At 36.4% G+C, this 18,073-nt stretch overlaps 2 protein-coding genes across 7 annotated transcripts in view; one reads left to right on the plus strand and one right to left on the minus strand.

Moving 5' to 3' along the window:
- Nucleotides 1-5,713: 5,713 nt before the first annotated feature.
- On the minus strand, nt 5,714-8,803 carry LOC145629076 (copper transport protein ATX1-like). The gene is made up of 3 exons (XM_081681557.1): nt 8,510-8,803; nt 7,217-7,292; nt 5,714-6,144 (listed from the first exon to the last, which is right to left on the minus strand). The coding sequence occupies exons 1-3, from the start codon at nt 8,516-8,518 to the stop codon at nt 5,948-5,950; spliced, it is 282 nt and encodes a 93-aa protein (XP_081537683.1). The 5' UTR covers nt 8,519-8,803; the 3' UTR covers nt 5,714-5,947.
- A 233-nt stretch (nt 8,804-9,036) lies between these two features.
- The window catches only part of LOC145629077 (uncharacterized), a 33,442-nt gene continuing 24,405 nt past the window's right edge, over nt 9,037-18,073 (plus strand). For 3 of the 6 annotated variants that reach the window (XM_081681558.1, XM_081681560.1, XM_081681561.1), the window contains exon 1: nt 9,046-9,300. The gene's annotated coding sequence lies outside the window, so the exon portion shown is untranslated. Of the gene's footprint in view, nt 9,301-18,073 lie in introns of all 6 variants that reach the window. The other 3 variants (XR_014111544.1, XR_014111545.1, XM_081681559.1) reach the window with 2 other exon arrangements.

Here is an 18,073-nt window from a genome sequence, read left to right on the forward strand (position 1 = left end):
AACCTTATTTCTAGTGGAGTGGGTGGTGTTGGCCCTGTTGGCGCAAGTAAGCCTTTTTCGCTTAATTTTTCTAATTACTCTTTATAGCTTACACAAAATGGTGTAAATTTTCTTTCTTTTGTCCACCTCCTTCTAGGATCATTATTATTGTATTGATTTGTATTATTATATTGCGTGGTGGTCACAAATACATCAATAGAGGATGATGTATTATCATTCCCCTTTTTGTAGTTATTCTTAGGTTGATGATGATAATGGGGTTTATTTGCTTTTTCTTTATCAAGATCATCTTCAATCCTAGTAGCCACAGAATAGACCTTTTGAAAAGTGTCCAGACCAAGGTAGCGTAGATGTTTGTTGTATTTTTCATGACAGTTGTCAATGAATTTTTATACGAACTAGAGTTCAGGTGGCCTTTGGGCAAGGTGGGTCGCCTTTTCTCGCCATCTACCATAGAAAGCAAGGAAACCTTCATCGTTGCCTTGCTTAAGCATTTCAAGCTGACGTAGAGTCGATTTGAACTCTACGTTACTCTCATATTGGGTAATGAAAGCCGAAACTACATCTTCCCATGTTGTTTTAAATTTTGAATCCAACCCATAGTACCATTCTCTCGCGATTGGGTCTAAAGATAAAGGGAAAGTCAAAGCATAAAACTTAGGATAAATTCCCTTTAATGCCATGGTGCCAGTAAAACACATTAAGTGGTTTTGTGGATTATTGGTCACCTTAAATATTGGAAAGTCCGTAGCTACGAACTTTTATGGCAAAGCAAGTCCTGAGGGAGGAGCAAACTTTTCTGCGTCGAAGTACTTGTTCCCCATGGTGAAACGAAGAACAAGCTTCTCTAACGAATTTTCTTTGACGGATAATTGTTCCATCTTTTGTTGCAAGGCTAGAGCCTCGGCATTTTTCTTTTGGGCTTTTTCAAGCTTCTTAATCCTTCTTTCCTCGGCCTCTTGAGCCTTTTCTTCTCTTAATCGAGCAATCTCTTCTTGGAGTTATTTGATGGTCAATATTGTTGTTGGACTATGACTAGTTGTCGAGGGGAGGTGGGTTACTTGATGATAAACGTAGAATACGAGCGCCCGGGAGTCTTCGTTCCCAAGCTTGAGAACCGGCCCTAAAGGAAGTGCGAGAGGATAAGTAAATCGATACGCTTGTTTAAAAGAGAAAAAAAAATGACGCAAAATGTATTCGCACGAGTAACATCACCCTTAAACAATTTTCCGATGGAGGTATTGTTCGAACGAGTCAACTTGTTTTTTGAGAAATTAAATTGACTCGTAACAGTGGGCGTGCACAAGAGATTGAGTTGCGTGCGGATGTTGCGCTAAACCAAATTTGTTGCGCTGGTCGGGGTCGCGCAACTTATTAAGTTGCGCGCGCCACCTGTTCGTAAAAATTTTTTAATTCGAGCGCTTCTTTTTTTATTTTTTCATCGTTTTTTTTTTTTATTATTTTTTTTCATGTTACCCTTCAAATATGACTCGAAATTATGAAGAGACTACTTCGTAATCGGGAACCTAGACCGAAAAAAAAAAATAAGAAGACTATCCTAACACGTTGCACATAGTCACATAAGCACATAAAGCATATCATAAGCCAAGATTCACGTATTGCCATTCTAAGGTCAAAGAGGCTTTGATGTCAAAAGGTATCATATCTTAAGAAACGATGCACAAATCAATCACTCAACGTATTGACTCATGACATCTTCCTCCCAACATTTTGTTGGTGATATGGGTGAGATGATTCTTATTGATTTCGGGATAGAAGCCTAGTGTTGGCGACTCCTAATCAATGAGACAATCCCCCAATGGTTAAAGTGTTCTATACTTATGCATGATGCAATGTTGATTGTTTGATTTTTACTTTTGCGTAAAAGGAAGACATTATGCGTTCGAGTCTCACTCTCTAACTAGAGATTATCCAAGTTAATTCTCGTTACAACCCATAGGCAACCTAGTGTTGGAAACCTTGGACCATAACTAAAAACTAATCATGTAACCTCTAAGTCCCCAGTGGAGTCGCCACTGTAAGGAGGGTGATCCCATCGTAAGGGGTCCTTCCTTAGATGCCCATGGCCACTTAAAAGCCTAGGACTTTACACTTTTTAGGGTGTATTAGGATTTGAATTCCTGACTGTTTGGGAGACCTTGAATTAGAAATGATACTCTCATCACGCTTTGTTGTAAGAAACAAGTAGGAGTCGCCAATTAGTTTTAGGAAAACTCATAAACCTCGTTCATGCCTTTCTTCCATGTGGAGTTCATGGAATAATTAGCACGAATCGTAAGTTTACCCATGCCTAAATTGGTCTACATAAACCAGAAATGAGTTCGGGAGCGAGGGTACTAAAATAACGTTCCTTTTAGGGAGGAATCGCTATTCTAGCCCTAGTACGGCCTCTACTAGCTCTTCCTTTTTTGCAATTTCATTACCAAACAATATATGCAACGCGATACTTAAAACTAAGTTAGTTGATTTTATTTACACACGTTAATTAACGTAGGAATTACATTGCAACGTCGTTATTCTTTATTTAATCAAATTCGTGAAAAGAACAAGAAAATAAACAATATTCGCCTTGGCTTAAGTGATTAACCAACAATTAATTATCCAACTCTAATCTTTATTTAACGCAAGATACTATGTGAAAATAATTAATTAGTCCTTAAAAGATGATCAAACAACACTAATTAATTAATTAAGGTTCCTTTAAACAAGAAAATTAAATATGATTTATCTTAGTGCTCGGGAATTTACCACTTCTCTTTGCAAGATCTCCGTTTAGAACACTTATGGACACCTTCTTGTTAGGGAACCTCCACCGTAGTAATAAAATATCAAGGGGTGAGTGTTTAGGACAAGAGGGTTTAGGTAGCACAAGTTCACAAGTATTTCACCATAGTTTTAGGTTATTTTTTGTCTGTTTAAGCCCTCGGATTTAGCCTCTATTTATAGGGAATAAGTAAGTTTAGGGTTTTGAACATTCTGCCGCAGCAGGTGTCACACGCAACAGGATTAGTTGCGCGCGGCATCCCATCGCAAGTGATTGGGTTGCGCTGCTATGGGCAGCACAACTGATTTTCTTGCGCACGGCATTACGGTAAGATTTGATTTTATATTTTTATAAAATTCTGAATCTTCCGCGAGCGCCTCTGGAGGTTGCGTTGAGTGTCGCGCGCAACTGAATTAGTTGCGCGCGCCTACCCAGCACGACTGATTGAGATGCGCGCGGATTTTATTGCGGCAGCATTAAAATTTAACCTAGGCGCTCCTAAATCCGTCATTATTGGGTTTTAAGCACGGGCTTAATTCTAATATTGATCGGATTTAGTTCATTGGACCTCATTTTAGCTTTGTTTGTTTAGTTTGGGCTAGATTTTGTGTTTTGTGGCTTAATCGGTTATCCATAAGCATTCTCCACTTCAATCTAACACGAAGATGGTTTTATTTATCGTCATTGCACTTCCTGTCGGGACGGGAGGCCAAAAGTAGATGTCTACAAGTCCAAACAAGTCAAGTCATGATCGGGTTCAGGTAAATTATTCGGGTTAGATTATCATCGAATCATTATCACATTTAATTCAATCACGTTTTTTTTTTTTTTTTTTTTTTAATCTGATTGTTTTTTTCTTTTTTAATACAATATAAGATAAAACAAACAAACCTAAGGTCCAATAGTATTCGCTAACCATAATTGATTACATTCAGAATGCACATACACCTACAAAGTAGTAGTATTTGTAAACTGTAGTTGCTTAATTGAAATATAGAATGAACTTGCACCTACAAAGCAGTAGTTTTCGTAAATTTAAATAAAGAATGTACATGCATCCAAAAAGAGTAGTATTCATAAGTTTTTATCATTAAGATTGAGGGAAAATGGGAAAAAAATATATATATATCCTTTGAAAGATTGAGGGAATATCTTATTTCTTTATCATTAAGAAAATAACTGCATATATACAATATACATGCCTTCGTCAGTCATTATAGGCTAAACTTTAACTAACTATAAACAGATAATTATCATTTTAATATATTAAGCTAATTATTTCTTTTGACTGTATAACAATAATATATATGGCAACATACTAGGAAATTATGGCCTATAACTTAGGAAGATAATTATCTCCTTTTACCATACAACAAATATATACTATATTTAACTCTTAAATCTGGGGATGATGCTTCTTTCTTTTGATGGCCTAGACCGACTTGGTCTAGCTCCCTAGATAAAATGCTTTGATCAATAATAATAAGGTGGTCTAAATTGAATTTAAGGTGATTTGAAATCGGGTTAGGAACAATTTGGGTTGAATTTAGGTCGGGTCAATAACAAGTTGTGTTGATTTCGAGTCGGGTTGGTAATAGATCGGGTTAAATTTTGGGTAGGGTTAATAATAGATCGAGTAAAATTTGGGTCGGGTCAATAACAAGTCGGGTTGAATTTGGGTCGGGTCAATAACAAGTCGAGTTGATTTCGGGTCAGGTTTGTAACAGGTCGGGTTGAATTTCGAGTCGGGTTAGTAACATGTCAGATTAAATTCGGGTCGGGTTAGGAACAGGTCGAGTTTAATTCAAGTCGGGTTAGTAACAAGTTGGGTTAAATTCGGGTTTTGACAGGTTAAAACTGGTTTGGGTCAATTTCGGTTCGGGTTTTAACGAGTTAAAACGGGTACCAATTGGATGTTGGTGTAGTGGTGATTTGGACTACACTTGGTTGGGAGAACTCGTATTCGATCCCCCACAACAATCGGGAGGGGACTGGAAACTAACCACCCAAAACTGATCCCTGAATCCGGATTAGCCCTAAGGGTGAACCGAGTGGAACACCAAAAAAATTTACGGGTTAAATTCGGGTCGGATCATCTCCAATTCGGTGCATGTTCGGGTTCAAGTCTCAAATACTCGAGTCAACTCGAGTTTAGGGCTGGTTTTAGGTCGTGTTTGGGTCACCATTTTCCGGGTTCAGACGGGTCGATTAATAACTGTGTTTGGGTCGGTAATTCGGGCTGGGTCATCTTTTGACAACTCTATTCCTAAATATATAGTATAAAAGGTTAATTTTTGCATAATAATAGTCATGTTAAGATGTTAGCTCAGTGGTTGTACACTCCTAACGCTAGACCATGTTCAAAACTTATAATGTCAAAAATGTTAAATATGATCGGCTACTTCTGTTTTAGTAATAGTTAATAGCTTACGTAGTTACATTTTTTTAATATATATACTAGTAAAAATTGTAGTCATTTTTTTTTTTTATTACTACCTCCGTTACATATTAGTTGCAACTTTGGGTAATATTTGTGAGAGATAAAATATTCCAAAGTTGCAACTAATATGTAACGGAGGTAGTATTTTATTTTTATTTTTTATAAGAACTAGTCAAATTTAATTAATACCAGTGCATAAGCAAAACTTTTGCATTAAGAAAACGCAAAATATACATTTATACATTACTATTTTACTTAATATAAGCCTCGGCCTCCTTGGATTTTATTTCCTGGCTTCGCCCCTAACTAGGTGATCATTAAAACTCATATCCTCGTGACCATGGCTAATAGTAGTTTATCTTCTTTTTGTTTAAGCTCATATCTAAAAACACACTGATGCCCCGAACATGATACTGAACTAGAGATGGCCATCAATCCATCATTCTACCATTGACACAAAAAACATACCGAAATTGAAGATTGATCAATAGAGCACAATTATAGTCGACATTTACTGGAATACGATGTCACAATTCACAATGCAGAAATGCATATTTAATTGTGCGATACAATAGTGGAGCAGAACTGCATTGGCAACCACAGTTCAGTTATTGATTACAGATCTACAAAAGACCCAGAGTCCAGGAACATTAAACTTACAAAATAACAAGTTTTATCAATTAAACATGGTTATATTTCAGTCTGCCATGGGACTAACCATATTAAGCAGCATCAACTTCGTCAGCAGGCTTTGTTTCAGTTTCTACAGATTTTCCTTCCGATTCAGCTGGGGCTGCTTCTTCATACAATGAAGTTTTCTTTCCAGTTTTTGAGACAGTCTGCAGAACAGCTTCTGGTTGTACATTGCCCTTGACAGTCACCTTTTGCTCCTTCATATCGATTTCGTATGACTCAACACCTAAAGTTTACAACTGCAGATGTCAGTACTTAATACTCAAAAATAAAACATTATGGTTTGTTAATTGGATATTCTCCCTCTGTTTAAAAACAATACTGTATTTAAGGTAATAAGTACACAGATTAAAAAGTACTCAAATACAGAAAAGAAAAAAGTATAAAGAAAAATAAAGAAAGAACATTTGATATACTCGCTGAATAATGATAAGAAAAGGAACGATCAAATTTTGAAATCACATTAAAAACAATGGTAGCATACTAATTATGTGAATGAACAATGTCATGGCGCATAGTAATTTTATCTTTGTGTTACTAAGCCTTAGGATAGGGGATCAAAAGCATAGGAATACTTGAAAATTTTCATTCGTACAAAAAATAAGAGTTTTCCTAACTAAAAGCAAATTAACCAGAAATATTTCAGATTTACGCTAAACCACATAGAGTGACTGTCAGGCATATTACTGTCTAATGCATTTAGGTCAGAAAACTCATGATTCACATTCACCATATGGTATGTGCCTAAAAAATAAGCCGAGAACTGTACTGCTGTACTGGCGTATGCTGAAACAATACTAAAGCAAACCTTATTGAAATTCAGTAAAATCAAGCTTTCAGAAAGCTTCACCATTTTTTTTGACTCAATATAAGCAGTCAAGATCTATCACAACTATGACGAATGCATTAAGAGATAGAAAAACTATCAACCCAAAGATAAACCCCAGAAGAAAAAAATTCAGCAAAACATTCATAATGTCTACGCTACAATGCATATTTCCAATCATATTTTACATCAGTAAGAGATATTCCCTGTCACATGGAAGCCCCTGCACCATAGACCGTTAAAGAATTAAAGCTTAGGCCTTTTCTAGCCAAAAATGATTACAAGTGAATAAGAAAAATAGAGAGAGGTGTGGGTCTATCTTATCTCACCCCACTCTGTAAGGGAAACGTTTAGGTATCTTGGGGGGTCAAAGTTCTTATCAAAAAATTTAAAAAGAGCCAGAAAATCAGAATATATGATTAGGAGGTTCCAAGCATACAAGAAAATTTTAAATAATAATCAGAAGACAAACCTTCCATTTTGTCCAAAACTCGCTTCACCGCTCCAGAACAGCCTTGGCATGACATGGCAACATTGAGAACAACAGTCTGCAAAGAAGCAGCACCCATGCATATCAGATACACATGCAAACAGTCTGCCATTTACTCTCATATGTTTTTCCAGTCATTAAGAATGGTAAAATAAAATGTTTAAAGACAACACTACACACCAGTTTCATAAAAATCATTTATATTAACAATTCAGATTACTGATGGTAAAGAAAATCAGAAAGAAATAGGCTATGTGGTAAACTACAAGTTTGTAGGCACAATTTATCTTAAGAGAGTTGCATCTCTGAGACGCAAATTAGGATGCAAGACCATAAATTCAGCCATTTTCCAATATAACAAACATCATCTAATGAATAAACCACTTACAATAACTTATAAAGACATTGAGCATTACACTAGCACAACCTTAAAAAACATTAAACTCAGACATCCTTCAATAAAATGTCAGAAAAGCTATCACCCGTAGAAGGAATACACCCTCCAATCACAACAATAATATAATTAATGACGCTTGCAATTCGACTCAACTTTTGATGGTCCAAAATTAATAGAAAGACCTTCCCGAAACATATTATGAAGTACTTTCCATGACATACAAGAAGTAAGGTCAGTATACACAAACTAGGGAATCAAATTAACTTAGTCCAAATACTCCGTAGTAGTTCATGGTTAAAACGACCGATTTAAAGCTAAACCATTTGACATCGAATGATCGATATGCTACACGTTCCTCCATTACTCACACTTTAAATTCTTGAAGCAAATTTTAAAAACATGCATGAGGTTATACATGTCAAGAGGTTCAAATTCGAACCAAAATGTCTATTATGCAATAATTCCAATTAGGTCAAGATTTCCAATATGTCAATTATGCAATTATTTCAGCATACATATCAACACCCATATCAAGATTTTCAAAAAGTACCCCTAAAACTATTTTCAAAAGGGTTTATAGAACAAGAATTTACTCAGAAGATAATTAAAGTTCAGCTTGTCAGTTTATACTATTACCAAAAATTCATATCATACAAAAATTCCCCAAATCAATTTTGATATAGGGTTTCAGGAAAACACCAAATTCCCAAAAATTACAGCAAAATATAAAAAAATAAAATTGGGTAGCAGATAACGTAGCAGGAATATTAATAATATATGAAAATCAATCAAATTTCACTAAATTCAAAATTTAAATTTCCCCAAAAAATCAAAAAAGTGAAAAAATTGATGTAGAAATGAAAAAAATTGAAGTATACCTGAGACATGATGATTGAATTGATTTGATAATTGACAACAATTGAAGGGGAAATTGAAGAAAATTGTGATGAAATTGTAATATTGAGTTTGAGGAGAAGAGTATTTATGAAGAGTTGAAGGTAATGAATGGGAGTTGTAAAGGTGGATTGGTTGACCAAATTTCAACGTCGCGTTACGTTTAAGCGCGCATCATCTGATTCCCTTCCTACTTCGCTAACCGTTTTTCCTTCTTTGTCTTCTTCCTTTCCTTTTTCGTTTTCTCTAGAAGTTGTGGAAAGACTAATTCATTTTCGGAGCTTGTCTAAATGGAGCATTGAGATGCATTAGTAAATGCATATTCAGGGGCAAGCTGGTCAATTCACATGGCTGAGTGGAAATCCACCTCAGTTTCCGTTATGCTTTTTCTAAGTCCATTGCATAAGTATCTCATATTTCCTGAGTGTATTTGCACAGGTATCTTGTATCTCGTACCCCTTGTATTTGTAATCTGTATTTTGTATTAAAATTAGATTATTTGGTCACATACTTGATTATTTTCTCTCTCTTCCATTTACCTCTCCTTTTGTCTTCTCACTGTCTCTCTCCTCTGAACTTTTATTTTCTGGTCGCCTCCAGTAAGAAATTCGAAACTCGAATTCGAACCCTCTGTCTTCTCACTCGAATTCCCCATTTCCTCCATCTCCATCTCCATCGTCGTTTGCGGTGGTGGGTGACTTGAAGAATTATTTCTGGGCTTGTCGCGGGGAGAATTCAAGGGTTTTACGCATTATTCTTGATCAATTTGACCCAAGTAAGCGAGTTAGTTATAAATTCATTAGTTTTTCTAAATTTTGTAATGCTTGTTGAAACAATTTTAGTACTTTGTCAAAGTTAATTTCATTGTATTCGTCTAACCTAAAAGTTAGGGTTTTCAAATTGGTGATGTTCTGGGTTTTATGGGGGGTGTGGTTGATATTCGAAATCAATAATAGGGTTTAAGAATTACATAAATCCTAACACCCCAATTTCAATTTCCCTCCAAAATTTTTATTTGTTAGGGTTTGTATAAATTCTGTCGGGGGTTGTATTTTTTTTTTGGGTGATTTTATTTCATAGGTATTTCTTGGAATGTAATTGGTTTCATGGTATTGATTATATTTGCTTGAATAGAATGTATGTTTTGAGATTACATATTCTCCAATTTTGTTTTAGTTGTAAGTTGGTGATTGAAAAAAAAAATGATTGACTGATAGCCTTTTGGTTAGTGGGATAGTGCTATATTTTTGTGATTAGCAATTCTATTTGTGGATGGTTTTATGCTAAGTTGTGAATTTGATTGGTTTCAGACCTTAATGTCGATATTGTAACCTTGTTGTGTGATGGGTATTATAGGTTTGATGGGTATTATATGAACTGGATAAGTTATTAGTGTTAAAATCAGATTAGCTGTAACACCCTAGAAATTAAATTCCTTTCCTTTAATAAATACCCATTCTACTCTTTAAAATTCGATTTAGGAATATCTAAGACATTACCGCCACCGTGAAAACGGATAAGGCAATTATCAAAGATACACAGCGGAAGACTTAAAATTAAAAATCGTTAAAACAAGTTAACTCAATAGTCAACCAAACGAAAGTAAAGTTTAAAACCAAAACAAACGAAGTTAAATAAAATCAAACTACAACTTGGAACCATTAAAGGCCCTTATTCAAAACCGTTCCAAAACCAAACCTTTGTGTAACACCCTAGAAATTTCTTTATTTTAAAATACCTGTTTTTCCCTGTATAAAAACTTTAAATAGGAATATCTAAGACATTACCGCCACCGTGAAAACGGTTAAGTCAAATATCAAAGACACACAGCGGAAGACTTAAAAACCAAAACTATTTAAATAACACAATTTAAAAACCAAACCAACGAAAATAAAGTTGAAAATCAACGAAACCAAAGTCAAACAAAACCCACCACAACTTGGAACCATTTAAGGCCCTTATTCAAAACCGAAACAACCAAACTTTTTGTGTTAATCCACAAAGTAATATAATAAAATATTCAATGCATAAAAAAAATCATATCCTAATGGAAGCTAGCATGATTCCCTCCTCACTCATGCCCCGTCATGAACATGCTTCAATACCTGAAAGTGTATCTCTACTTGCCCCCACTACTCTCCATTAAAATGGATCATCGTAGGGCCAAGATAAAGACATGGCCAGACACAAACAACACACACAACCAGCAAAGCTGAGTACATAAGCGTAACTAAACACACTAACATGCATTCTCCTATCATCACACACACTTACCTCACTGTACCTGTTTACAAGCACACCCAACAATCAACAAGACACAATGACTAGACAATAATTAATTCATTTTTTTTTTTGCATTGATTACGCATCGAACGGGTTTCCACCTATTAACCTCCCCCAAATAAAATTTGAGGTTAACTGGCACGGGAGCTAACCGTGCCAGCGACAAACCACACAAAGGTGGCGGAATTCCTGCGCATAATAAATAATAAAAAGGAATATACAGCGTCCTGCACTCCATTGGAAGTTATGGTTAAATATAAAACCCCATAACCCCCCCCCCCCCATTGTTCATACTCAAGGTATATACGTTCCAAGAGTTTTGGTGCGTAATCTCTTTCACTTTACGTTACTTACATATTATTAAACTTGGTGATGACTCTCAAAGCGTAATAAATCAATCAACAATAATTATTCAATCAAGCAAACATACCAATTTAATTCTTGAATAATTAGTGACCACATATTATTTAATGTTGAAGCCTTTTTAATTATACCTCAGTGTCAAAGACACCTTAAACGCATAATGCGCCACAAATCCTATCCCTCGGTGTTAAACACACCTTAAGTGCACAAAGGCACCGACATACAATTTATTCCTTGTGTACATAGACACCTATATAGCTCATTCCTCATGTTTAATGCATCAATAAAAATTATATGAACCATAATAAAATTTCTTTTCAATATTCCAGACATAATTAAACAATTAGTTTAATTAAACATGCTCTCTATCATGCTATAAATAAATATGTAGTCCATATAATCATGCCAAAATATAATTTTCCAATCCATAAACCATCACAAATAATTCATGCTTCACAATTCAATCACCAACACCAATAATTCACGATTCAATACATAAACCTTAGCATGATACTACTTGTAACTGATTGAAACTAAACCTAGCATGATTCTACATCATCAAAATATGCTAAGTACGCGAACGTACCTTGAATACGATCTTAAAATCGTCACGACTAGTAAAAATTGCTCACTTCGAAGTCTCCTACACATTAAAATTATAATAGAGCATTAAAACCCACTCTAAACAAATTTCCAGCAATATATACTATCCTAAAATCCCTCTTAAAATAATTAGAATAAGCTGAAATTATATTTAAAACACTCTAATTAAGTCCCACTTAATGGGTAATTTAAATTTCCTTCAAAAACATAATATTTAGGGTTCTAAATAAAATTCCAGCACTTTATTTCTAATTAAAACTTGCTGTAATTTGGTCTCAAAGCACTTAAATTGAAGATCTAAACATTCATACATCATATAATTTCATAATTTCATAATTTCATAAATCAAGAACCTAGGGTTTCAAAAATTGGGGCTTTTTAAATTAAAACCAAAGCTGAAAATTAATTAGCATAATTACAACATTCAAACATCAAAATTTAATCCTAAAACTCATAATTTATAATTAGATCTAAGCATAGATTAAATTAGAATAAGAAAGATTAAATCTTTTTTTTTTTTTCGAGGAACGCCGAGCAGCAGCCACCACGACACGGCTGGGCTGCTGCCGTCGCGGCTGCTGGTCGTGTGCCGGTGGCGCGCGGTGATGCGCAGTGGTGGTCCGGCCACGTGTGTGGTGGTGGTGGTGGTGGTCGGCCGTGACAAAGGGGAAGGGAAAGAGGAAGAAAAAAAAGAAAGAAAAGTAAGGAGAAAAGGGGAGAAGCTTACCTTGGGTTTTCTCCACTCTGGACAAAGTTTGATTTGCCTCATAAGTGGGATATTTATACCCCTTCTCTACCAACCCTTTACCCTAAACTTTCCTCTTTTAGTTTTTCCTAATCCCTTTCCTAAAAAAAACTTGTTAAAATTAAACTTTCTTTAAAATAAAATCCCCAACTTTTAAATAAAATAATTAAATAAACTTTCCTTTTATAATAATATTAATTAAAATACTTTAATTAAAATAATTACAACTATTTAAATACTTTATAAAATACATACTTTAAATAAAATACGTATCAAATACGGGGTATTATAGTCTACCCCCCTTAAAAAAAAGTTTCGTCCCGAAACTTGGGGAACGGAAATCAAACCTTTTTCCTTATTATGTATAATATTGTTGTACTTTTTGTCACTCTTTTACTGTTTTATGTCTCTTTGAGAGCATAAATACTCGAAATAATTTTTTAAATTAGTGCAAAGAGCACGAAAATAACTGAAATATAGGGGAAATGCGCGAAATTCTACCGCATTCTACCCCCTTAAAGAAAACGAGTTACGCCCCCGTAGGTATTTCTTTTTCATTTCATCCTCTGCTTCCCAAGTGGCCTCCTCATAATCTTGGTTAGACCAAAGTACCTTTACAATTTTAACGTTCTTGTTGTGTGTACTACGCACTTTACTGTCAAGAATCTTGACAGGTCTCTCTTCATAGGTTAAACTTTGGTCTAACTCGATGGTTTCTGGTTGTAGGACATGGGATTTATCGGGGATGTACCTTCTCAATTAGGACACATGAAATACGTCATGTACTTTACTAAGCTCCATAGGTAAGGCTAACCTATAAGCTACTTTGCCTATTCTTTGTAGTATTTCATATGGACCGATGTATTTTGGACTGAGCTTTTCTTTCTTCCCAAATCTCATCACTCCTTTCATCGGTGAAACCTTTAGTAACACCTTATCGCCAATTTCAAATTCTTCTTCTCTTCGCTTTAAGTCTGCATAACTCTTTTGGCGATCTTGAGCTGCTTGGATTTTGGATTGGATTTCCCTTACTTGCTTGACTGTGTCCTCAATCAATTGAGGCCCAAGAATCATAGTTTCACTAATGTCGTTCCAACAAATTGGACTTCTACATTTTCTCCCATATAAAGCCTCGAATGGTGCCATTCCTGTAACTATTATTATAGGAAAACTCAATTAAATCCAAACTGTCTTCCCAACTTCCCTGGAAGTCTATTACACAAGCTCTCAGCATGTCCTCCAAGGTTTGAATGGTTCTTTCGGTTTGCCCATCTATGGCAGGGTGGAATGTTGTACTCATCTTAAGTATGGTACCAAAATTTTCCTGGACACTTTTCCAGAATTTTGAGAGAAACCTGGAATCCTGTCAGAAACAATGTCTTTTGGAACTCCATGTAACCTTACTACATGCTTGATGTAAGCCTTCGCAAGTTGCTCCATCTTCCAAGTTTCTTTCATAGGTATAAACACTGCCGATTTCGTAAGTCTGTCCACCACTACCCAAATGGTGTCATTTCCACTCCTTGACTTAGGTAAGCCAGTCACGAAATCCATTGAAATGCAATCCCACTTCCATCCTGGGATTTCTAATGATTGTACAGTCCCTTGAGGCCTCTTGTGCTTTATTTTCACCTTCTGACATGTTAAACACTTTGCCACAAATTCAGCAACCTCCTTTTTCATTCTAGGCCACCAAAAAATCTTCTTCAAATCCTTATATAACTTGTCTCCTCCCGGGTGTACTGAGTAAGGTGTGTTGTGTCCTTCTTCCATCAACCTTTTCTTCACTTCCTCACATTTCTGTGGTACACACCTTCGACCTTTATACCTCAAGCTCCTATCTTCGTGAATTTTGAAGTCTATAGCTTTTCCTTGCTTAAATTTCTCACGAATCCTATCCAACTTTACATCCCCTTATTGGTTCTGTCGAATCACGTCGAATATTGTTGGTTGGATACTTAAATTCGCAAAAATACCTGCTGGTACTCCCCATTCCACGACTTCTAAATTCAATTTCGCCATTTCTCTACATAACTCATTAGCTACTACTAACGAGTTTAATCCATGACTAGTTTTACGACTTAGAGCATCCACAACCACATTTGCCTTCCCTTCGTGGTATTGTATGTCTAGATCGTAATCCGTCGTATACTCTAGCCATCTCCTTTAACGAGAGTTCAAATCCTTTTGGGTGAAAATGTACTTTAAGCTCTTGTGGTCTGTGTAAATTCTACATTTCACTCCATACAAATAATGGCGCCAAATTTTCAGTGCAAAAATGATGGCGGCTAATTCCAAATCATGAGTTGGATAGTTTACCTCGTGTGTTTTTAGCTGCCTTGATGCGTATGCAATCACCTTTCCATTTTGCATAAGCACACACCCCAAGCCATTCTTTGATGCATCACTATATACATCATACAGTCCACTATCATCTAGAAGTGTAAGCACTGGTGCTGTAACTAATTTGTGTTTTAAGAGTTGGAACGCCTCTTCACACTTTTCATCCCATTCGAACTTTTTGTCCTTCTTCATTAGAGTAGTCATAGGTTTAGCAATCTTGGAAAAATCCTTAACAAAACGCCTATAATACCCTGCTAAACCTAAGAAACTTCTCACATCAGATACTGTTTTGGGTGTCGGCCAGCTCTTAACAACTTCTATTTTGGCTGGGTCTACCTCTACCCCGTCCTTGGACACAAAGTGTCCTAAGAATGCTACTTTCTCCAACCAAAACTCACACTTAGAGAACTTTGCATAAAGATGGTTTTCTCTCAATGTTTGCAGAATTGTCCTTAGGTGTTCTGCATGCTCCTCTTTGTTCTTTGAGTATACCAAAATGTCATCTATGAACACCACTACAAACTTATCCATAAATTGATGAAACACTCTATTCATCAAATCCTTAAAGATTGCTGGAGCATTCGTCAATCCGAAAGGCATAACTGTAAATTCGTAGTGTCCATATCTTGTCCTAAATGCCGTCTTAGGAATGTCCTCATCGGCAATTCTCAATTGGTGATATCCAGACCTCAAGTCAACTTTCGAAAACACTGTGGCTGTAATCAATGCACAGTCTCATGCTTCCATCCTTTTTCTTCACAAATAGAACTGGTGCTCCCCAAGGGGAAGCACTTGGTCTAATGTACCCTTTGTCCAACAAATCTTGTAACTGATCCTTGAGTTCACTCATTTCTGCAGGTGCCATTCTATATGGTGCCTTGGATATTGGGGCTATTCCGGGTACCAAATCAATGGTAAAATCAATCGCCCTTTTAGGTGGCATCCCAGGGATCTCTTCCGGAAACACATCCAGAAATTCGTTGACCACTTCTATGTTTTCTGGATTTGCCACCTGCTCGTGGTTCATATCCCTAACGCTGAAGAAATATACTGGATGTCCCTTCTTCATGTACTTTGCTAATTTTAACACTGATATTACCCTTGGACACTTTGTTTTACCATCCATCCAGTAAGTCACTGATTCATTTCCACTTGTGATCATCTTCACTTTCTGTGATCTACAACTAATCTCAGCATTATACTTACTTAGCCAGTCCATCCCCAAGATAAGGTCAAAGTCGCTCAGCCCAAACTCAATAAGATCAGATGGAAATATCTTTCCCTCTATTTCTAAAGGCACGTTTCTAAAAGTTTTGGTACAATTCACTACCCCACCTGTCGGGATGGTTATAGGTAAATCTACTGCCTCTATTATTTTTAAGCAGTCCCTAAGTTTTGAAACAATACCCTTAGAAACAAAAGAAAAAGTTGCACTAGAATCAAACAATACTTTAACAGGAATAGAGTTAATAGAAAAAGTACCAGTGATAACATCCTTCGTGGCCTCTGCCTCGTGCCTACTCAAAACATTCAGTTTCCCTGCAGTTCCTCCCTTTTGTTGGCTGTTACCATTGTTGGTGTTACTGTTTCTCACCCCATTCTATTGCACTCCCTTATTCCCAGAAAAATTGTTGTTGTTCCCCTGGAAATTCTTCTGGTTTCCTCCTGAGTTATAGTTGTTCTGTTTATTTCCATTAGCATTCTTGGAGTAACACTCGTACTCCCTATGCCCCAGTTTGTTGCAAGCGCGACAAGCAACCAAATTGCCTTCACAATCCTTCCCAGGGTGATTGTTCCTACATCTCTTGCAGTAGTAAGACCTTCCATTCTTATTATTCCCCTGGTTATTGTTTCTAGTAGCTCCATTGTTGCTACGTCCCCCTTGGCGATTATTGTTCTGGAAATTATTATTGGGGAAATTATTGTTATGGTGGTACTTCTGCTTCTTAAACCCATTCTGGTTTCCCTGTTGGTTTCCTGAAACTTGTCCTAATTCCTTCCTTTTCTCTCTTCCTTCTATTTCAGCTAACTCTTTCTTCTTCTTTTCCTCCAGAGCATAAAGGTGTGCGGCCCTTCCATATACTTCGTCTAGGGTCTCAAATACCTGCCCGCACAGCTTCAACTGCAGATCAGTCGTTAACCCACTCTCAAACTTCCTAGCTTTCGCTTTCTCCGTGGAAACGGATCCTTCAGCAAAACGAGACAACTCAATAAACTTGGTTTAATATTCCGTAACTGTCCTCTTATCCATCCTAAGGTTTGAAAATTCCTCAGCCTTCTGTTTCTGCAAAAAGCTAGGATAGAACTTGTCTCTCACTTTTTCTTGGAATTTGGTCCAGTTGAACCCAGGTAACGCTCTAATGGTAGCCTCGTTTTGTTGCCACCAAAGGTCAGCTTCACCCCTCAGATAGTAGGTAGCACAACCTACTTTGGAGTCTTCAGGGCACCCCACAGCTCCAAACAATTTCTCAAATTCCCTTAACCAGTTTTCCAACACCACAGGATCAGGCTCGCCCTGATAGGTTAGTGGCTTGCTTTGCGCCACCTTTTTAAATAGCTCCCCTTGAGTATCCCCGTTACCAGTTGAGTTCCTTGCCAATTGTTGGGCAACCGCTGCCAATTGTCTCACTACATCGTTCAAATCATTTCCACCACTACCTGAACTTCGTCCCCCTGTCATTTGGTTTCTCCTGAATATAGGACAAGGATAACTATTAGAATTGTCTAGGTTTAGCTCTCAAGACGAACACCCTTATATATTTTAACAACTCTTTCGAACATTTACAGTAAAATGTGAAGCTAACAATTTGGGATAACGATTGCTAAAATTTCCCTTAATGTAGCTTTATCAATTAATATTGATTGCTAACCAACCATCAATTAATAAAGCATCACAATAAACATAAAAATAATTCCCATGGACGTTTTCGGTTTATAGTTGTTTGTTGGAGATAAGTTGCTTGGAATGGTGATTAGCATTTCGATAATTGCCTGAAATCAAAAACTGCTCAAAAATCGTATTTAGAGGCTGAATTTGGCCACGAGAGGGTAGTGCTCACTACTAAAAGTAGTGAGTCTTTTTTAAAACGTTGTTTCCACTCGAAAAACACTATTTTTTCATCAAAATCGGAGGAGTTTAGAACCTGATCGGGATTAAAACAAATTAATATTAACGAACGGAAACCTAATTATTTGCGTGTTCAAATAGTGG

This window comes from Chenopodium album, chromosome 4 (genome assembly GCF_948465745.1).
Source record: "Chenopodium album chromosome 4, dcCheAlbu1.1, whole genome shotgun sequence".
NCBI lineage: Eukaryota > Viridiplantae > Streptophyta > Magnoliopsida > Caryophyllales > Amaranthaceae > Chenopodium > Chenopodium album.

Bases quoted from the DNA above. Each gene is read 5' to 3' on its own strand.
- LOC145629076 (XM_081681557.1), bottom strand. The intron at 6,145-7,216 runs GTTTGTCTTCTG...TGTAAACTTTAG, and splicing joins AGTTTTGGACAAAATGGAAG to GTGTTGAGTCATACGAAATC.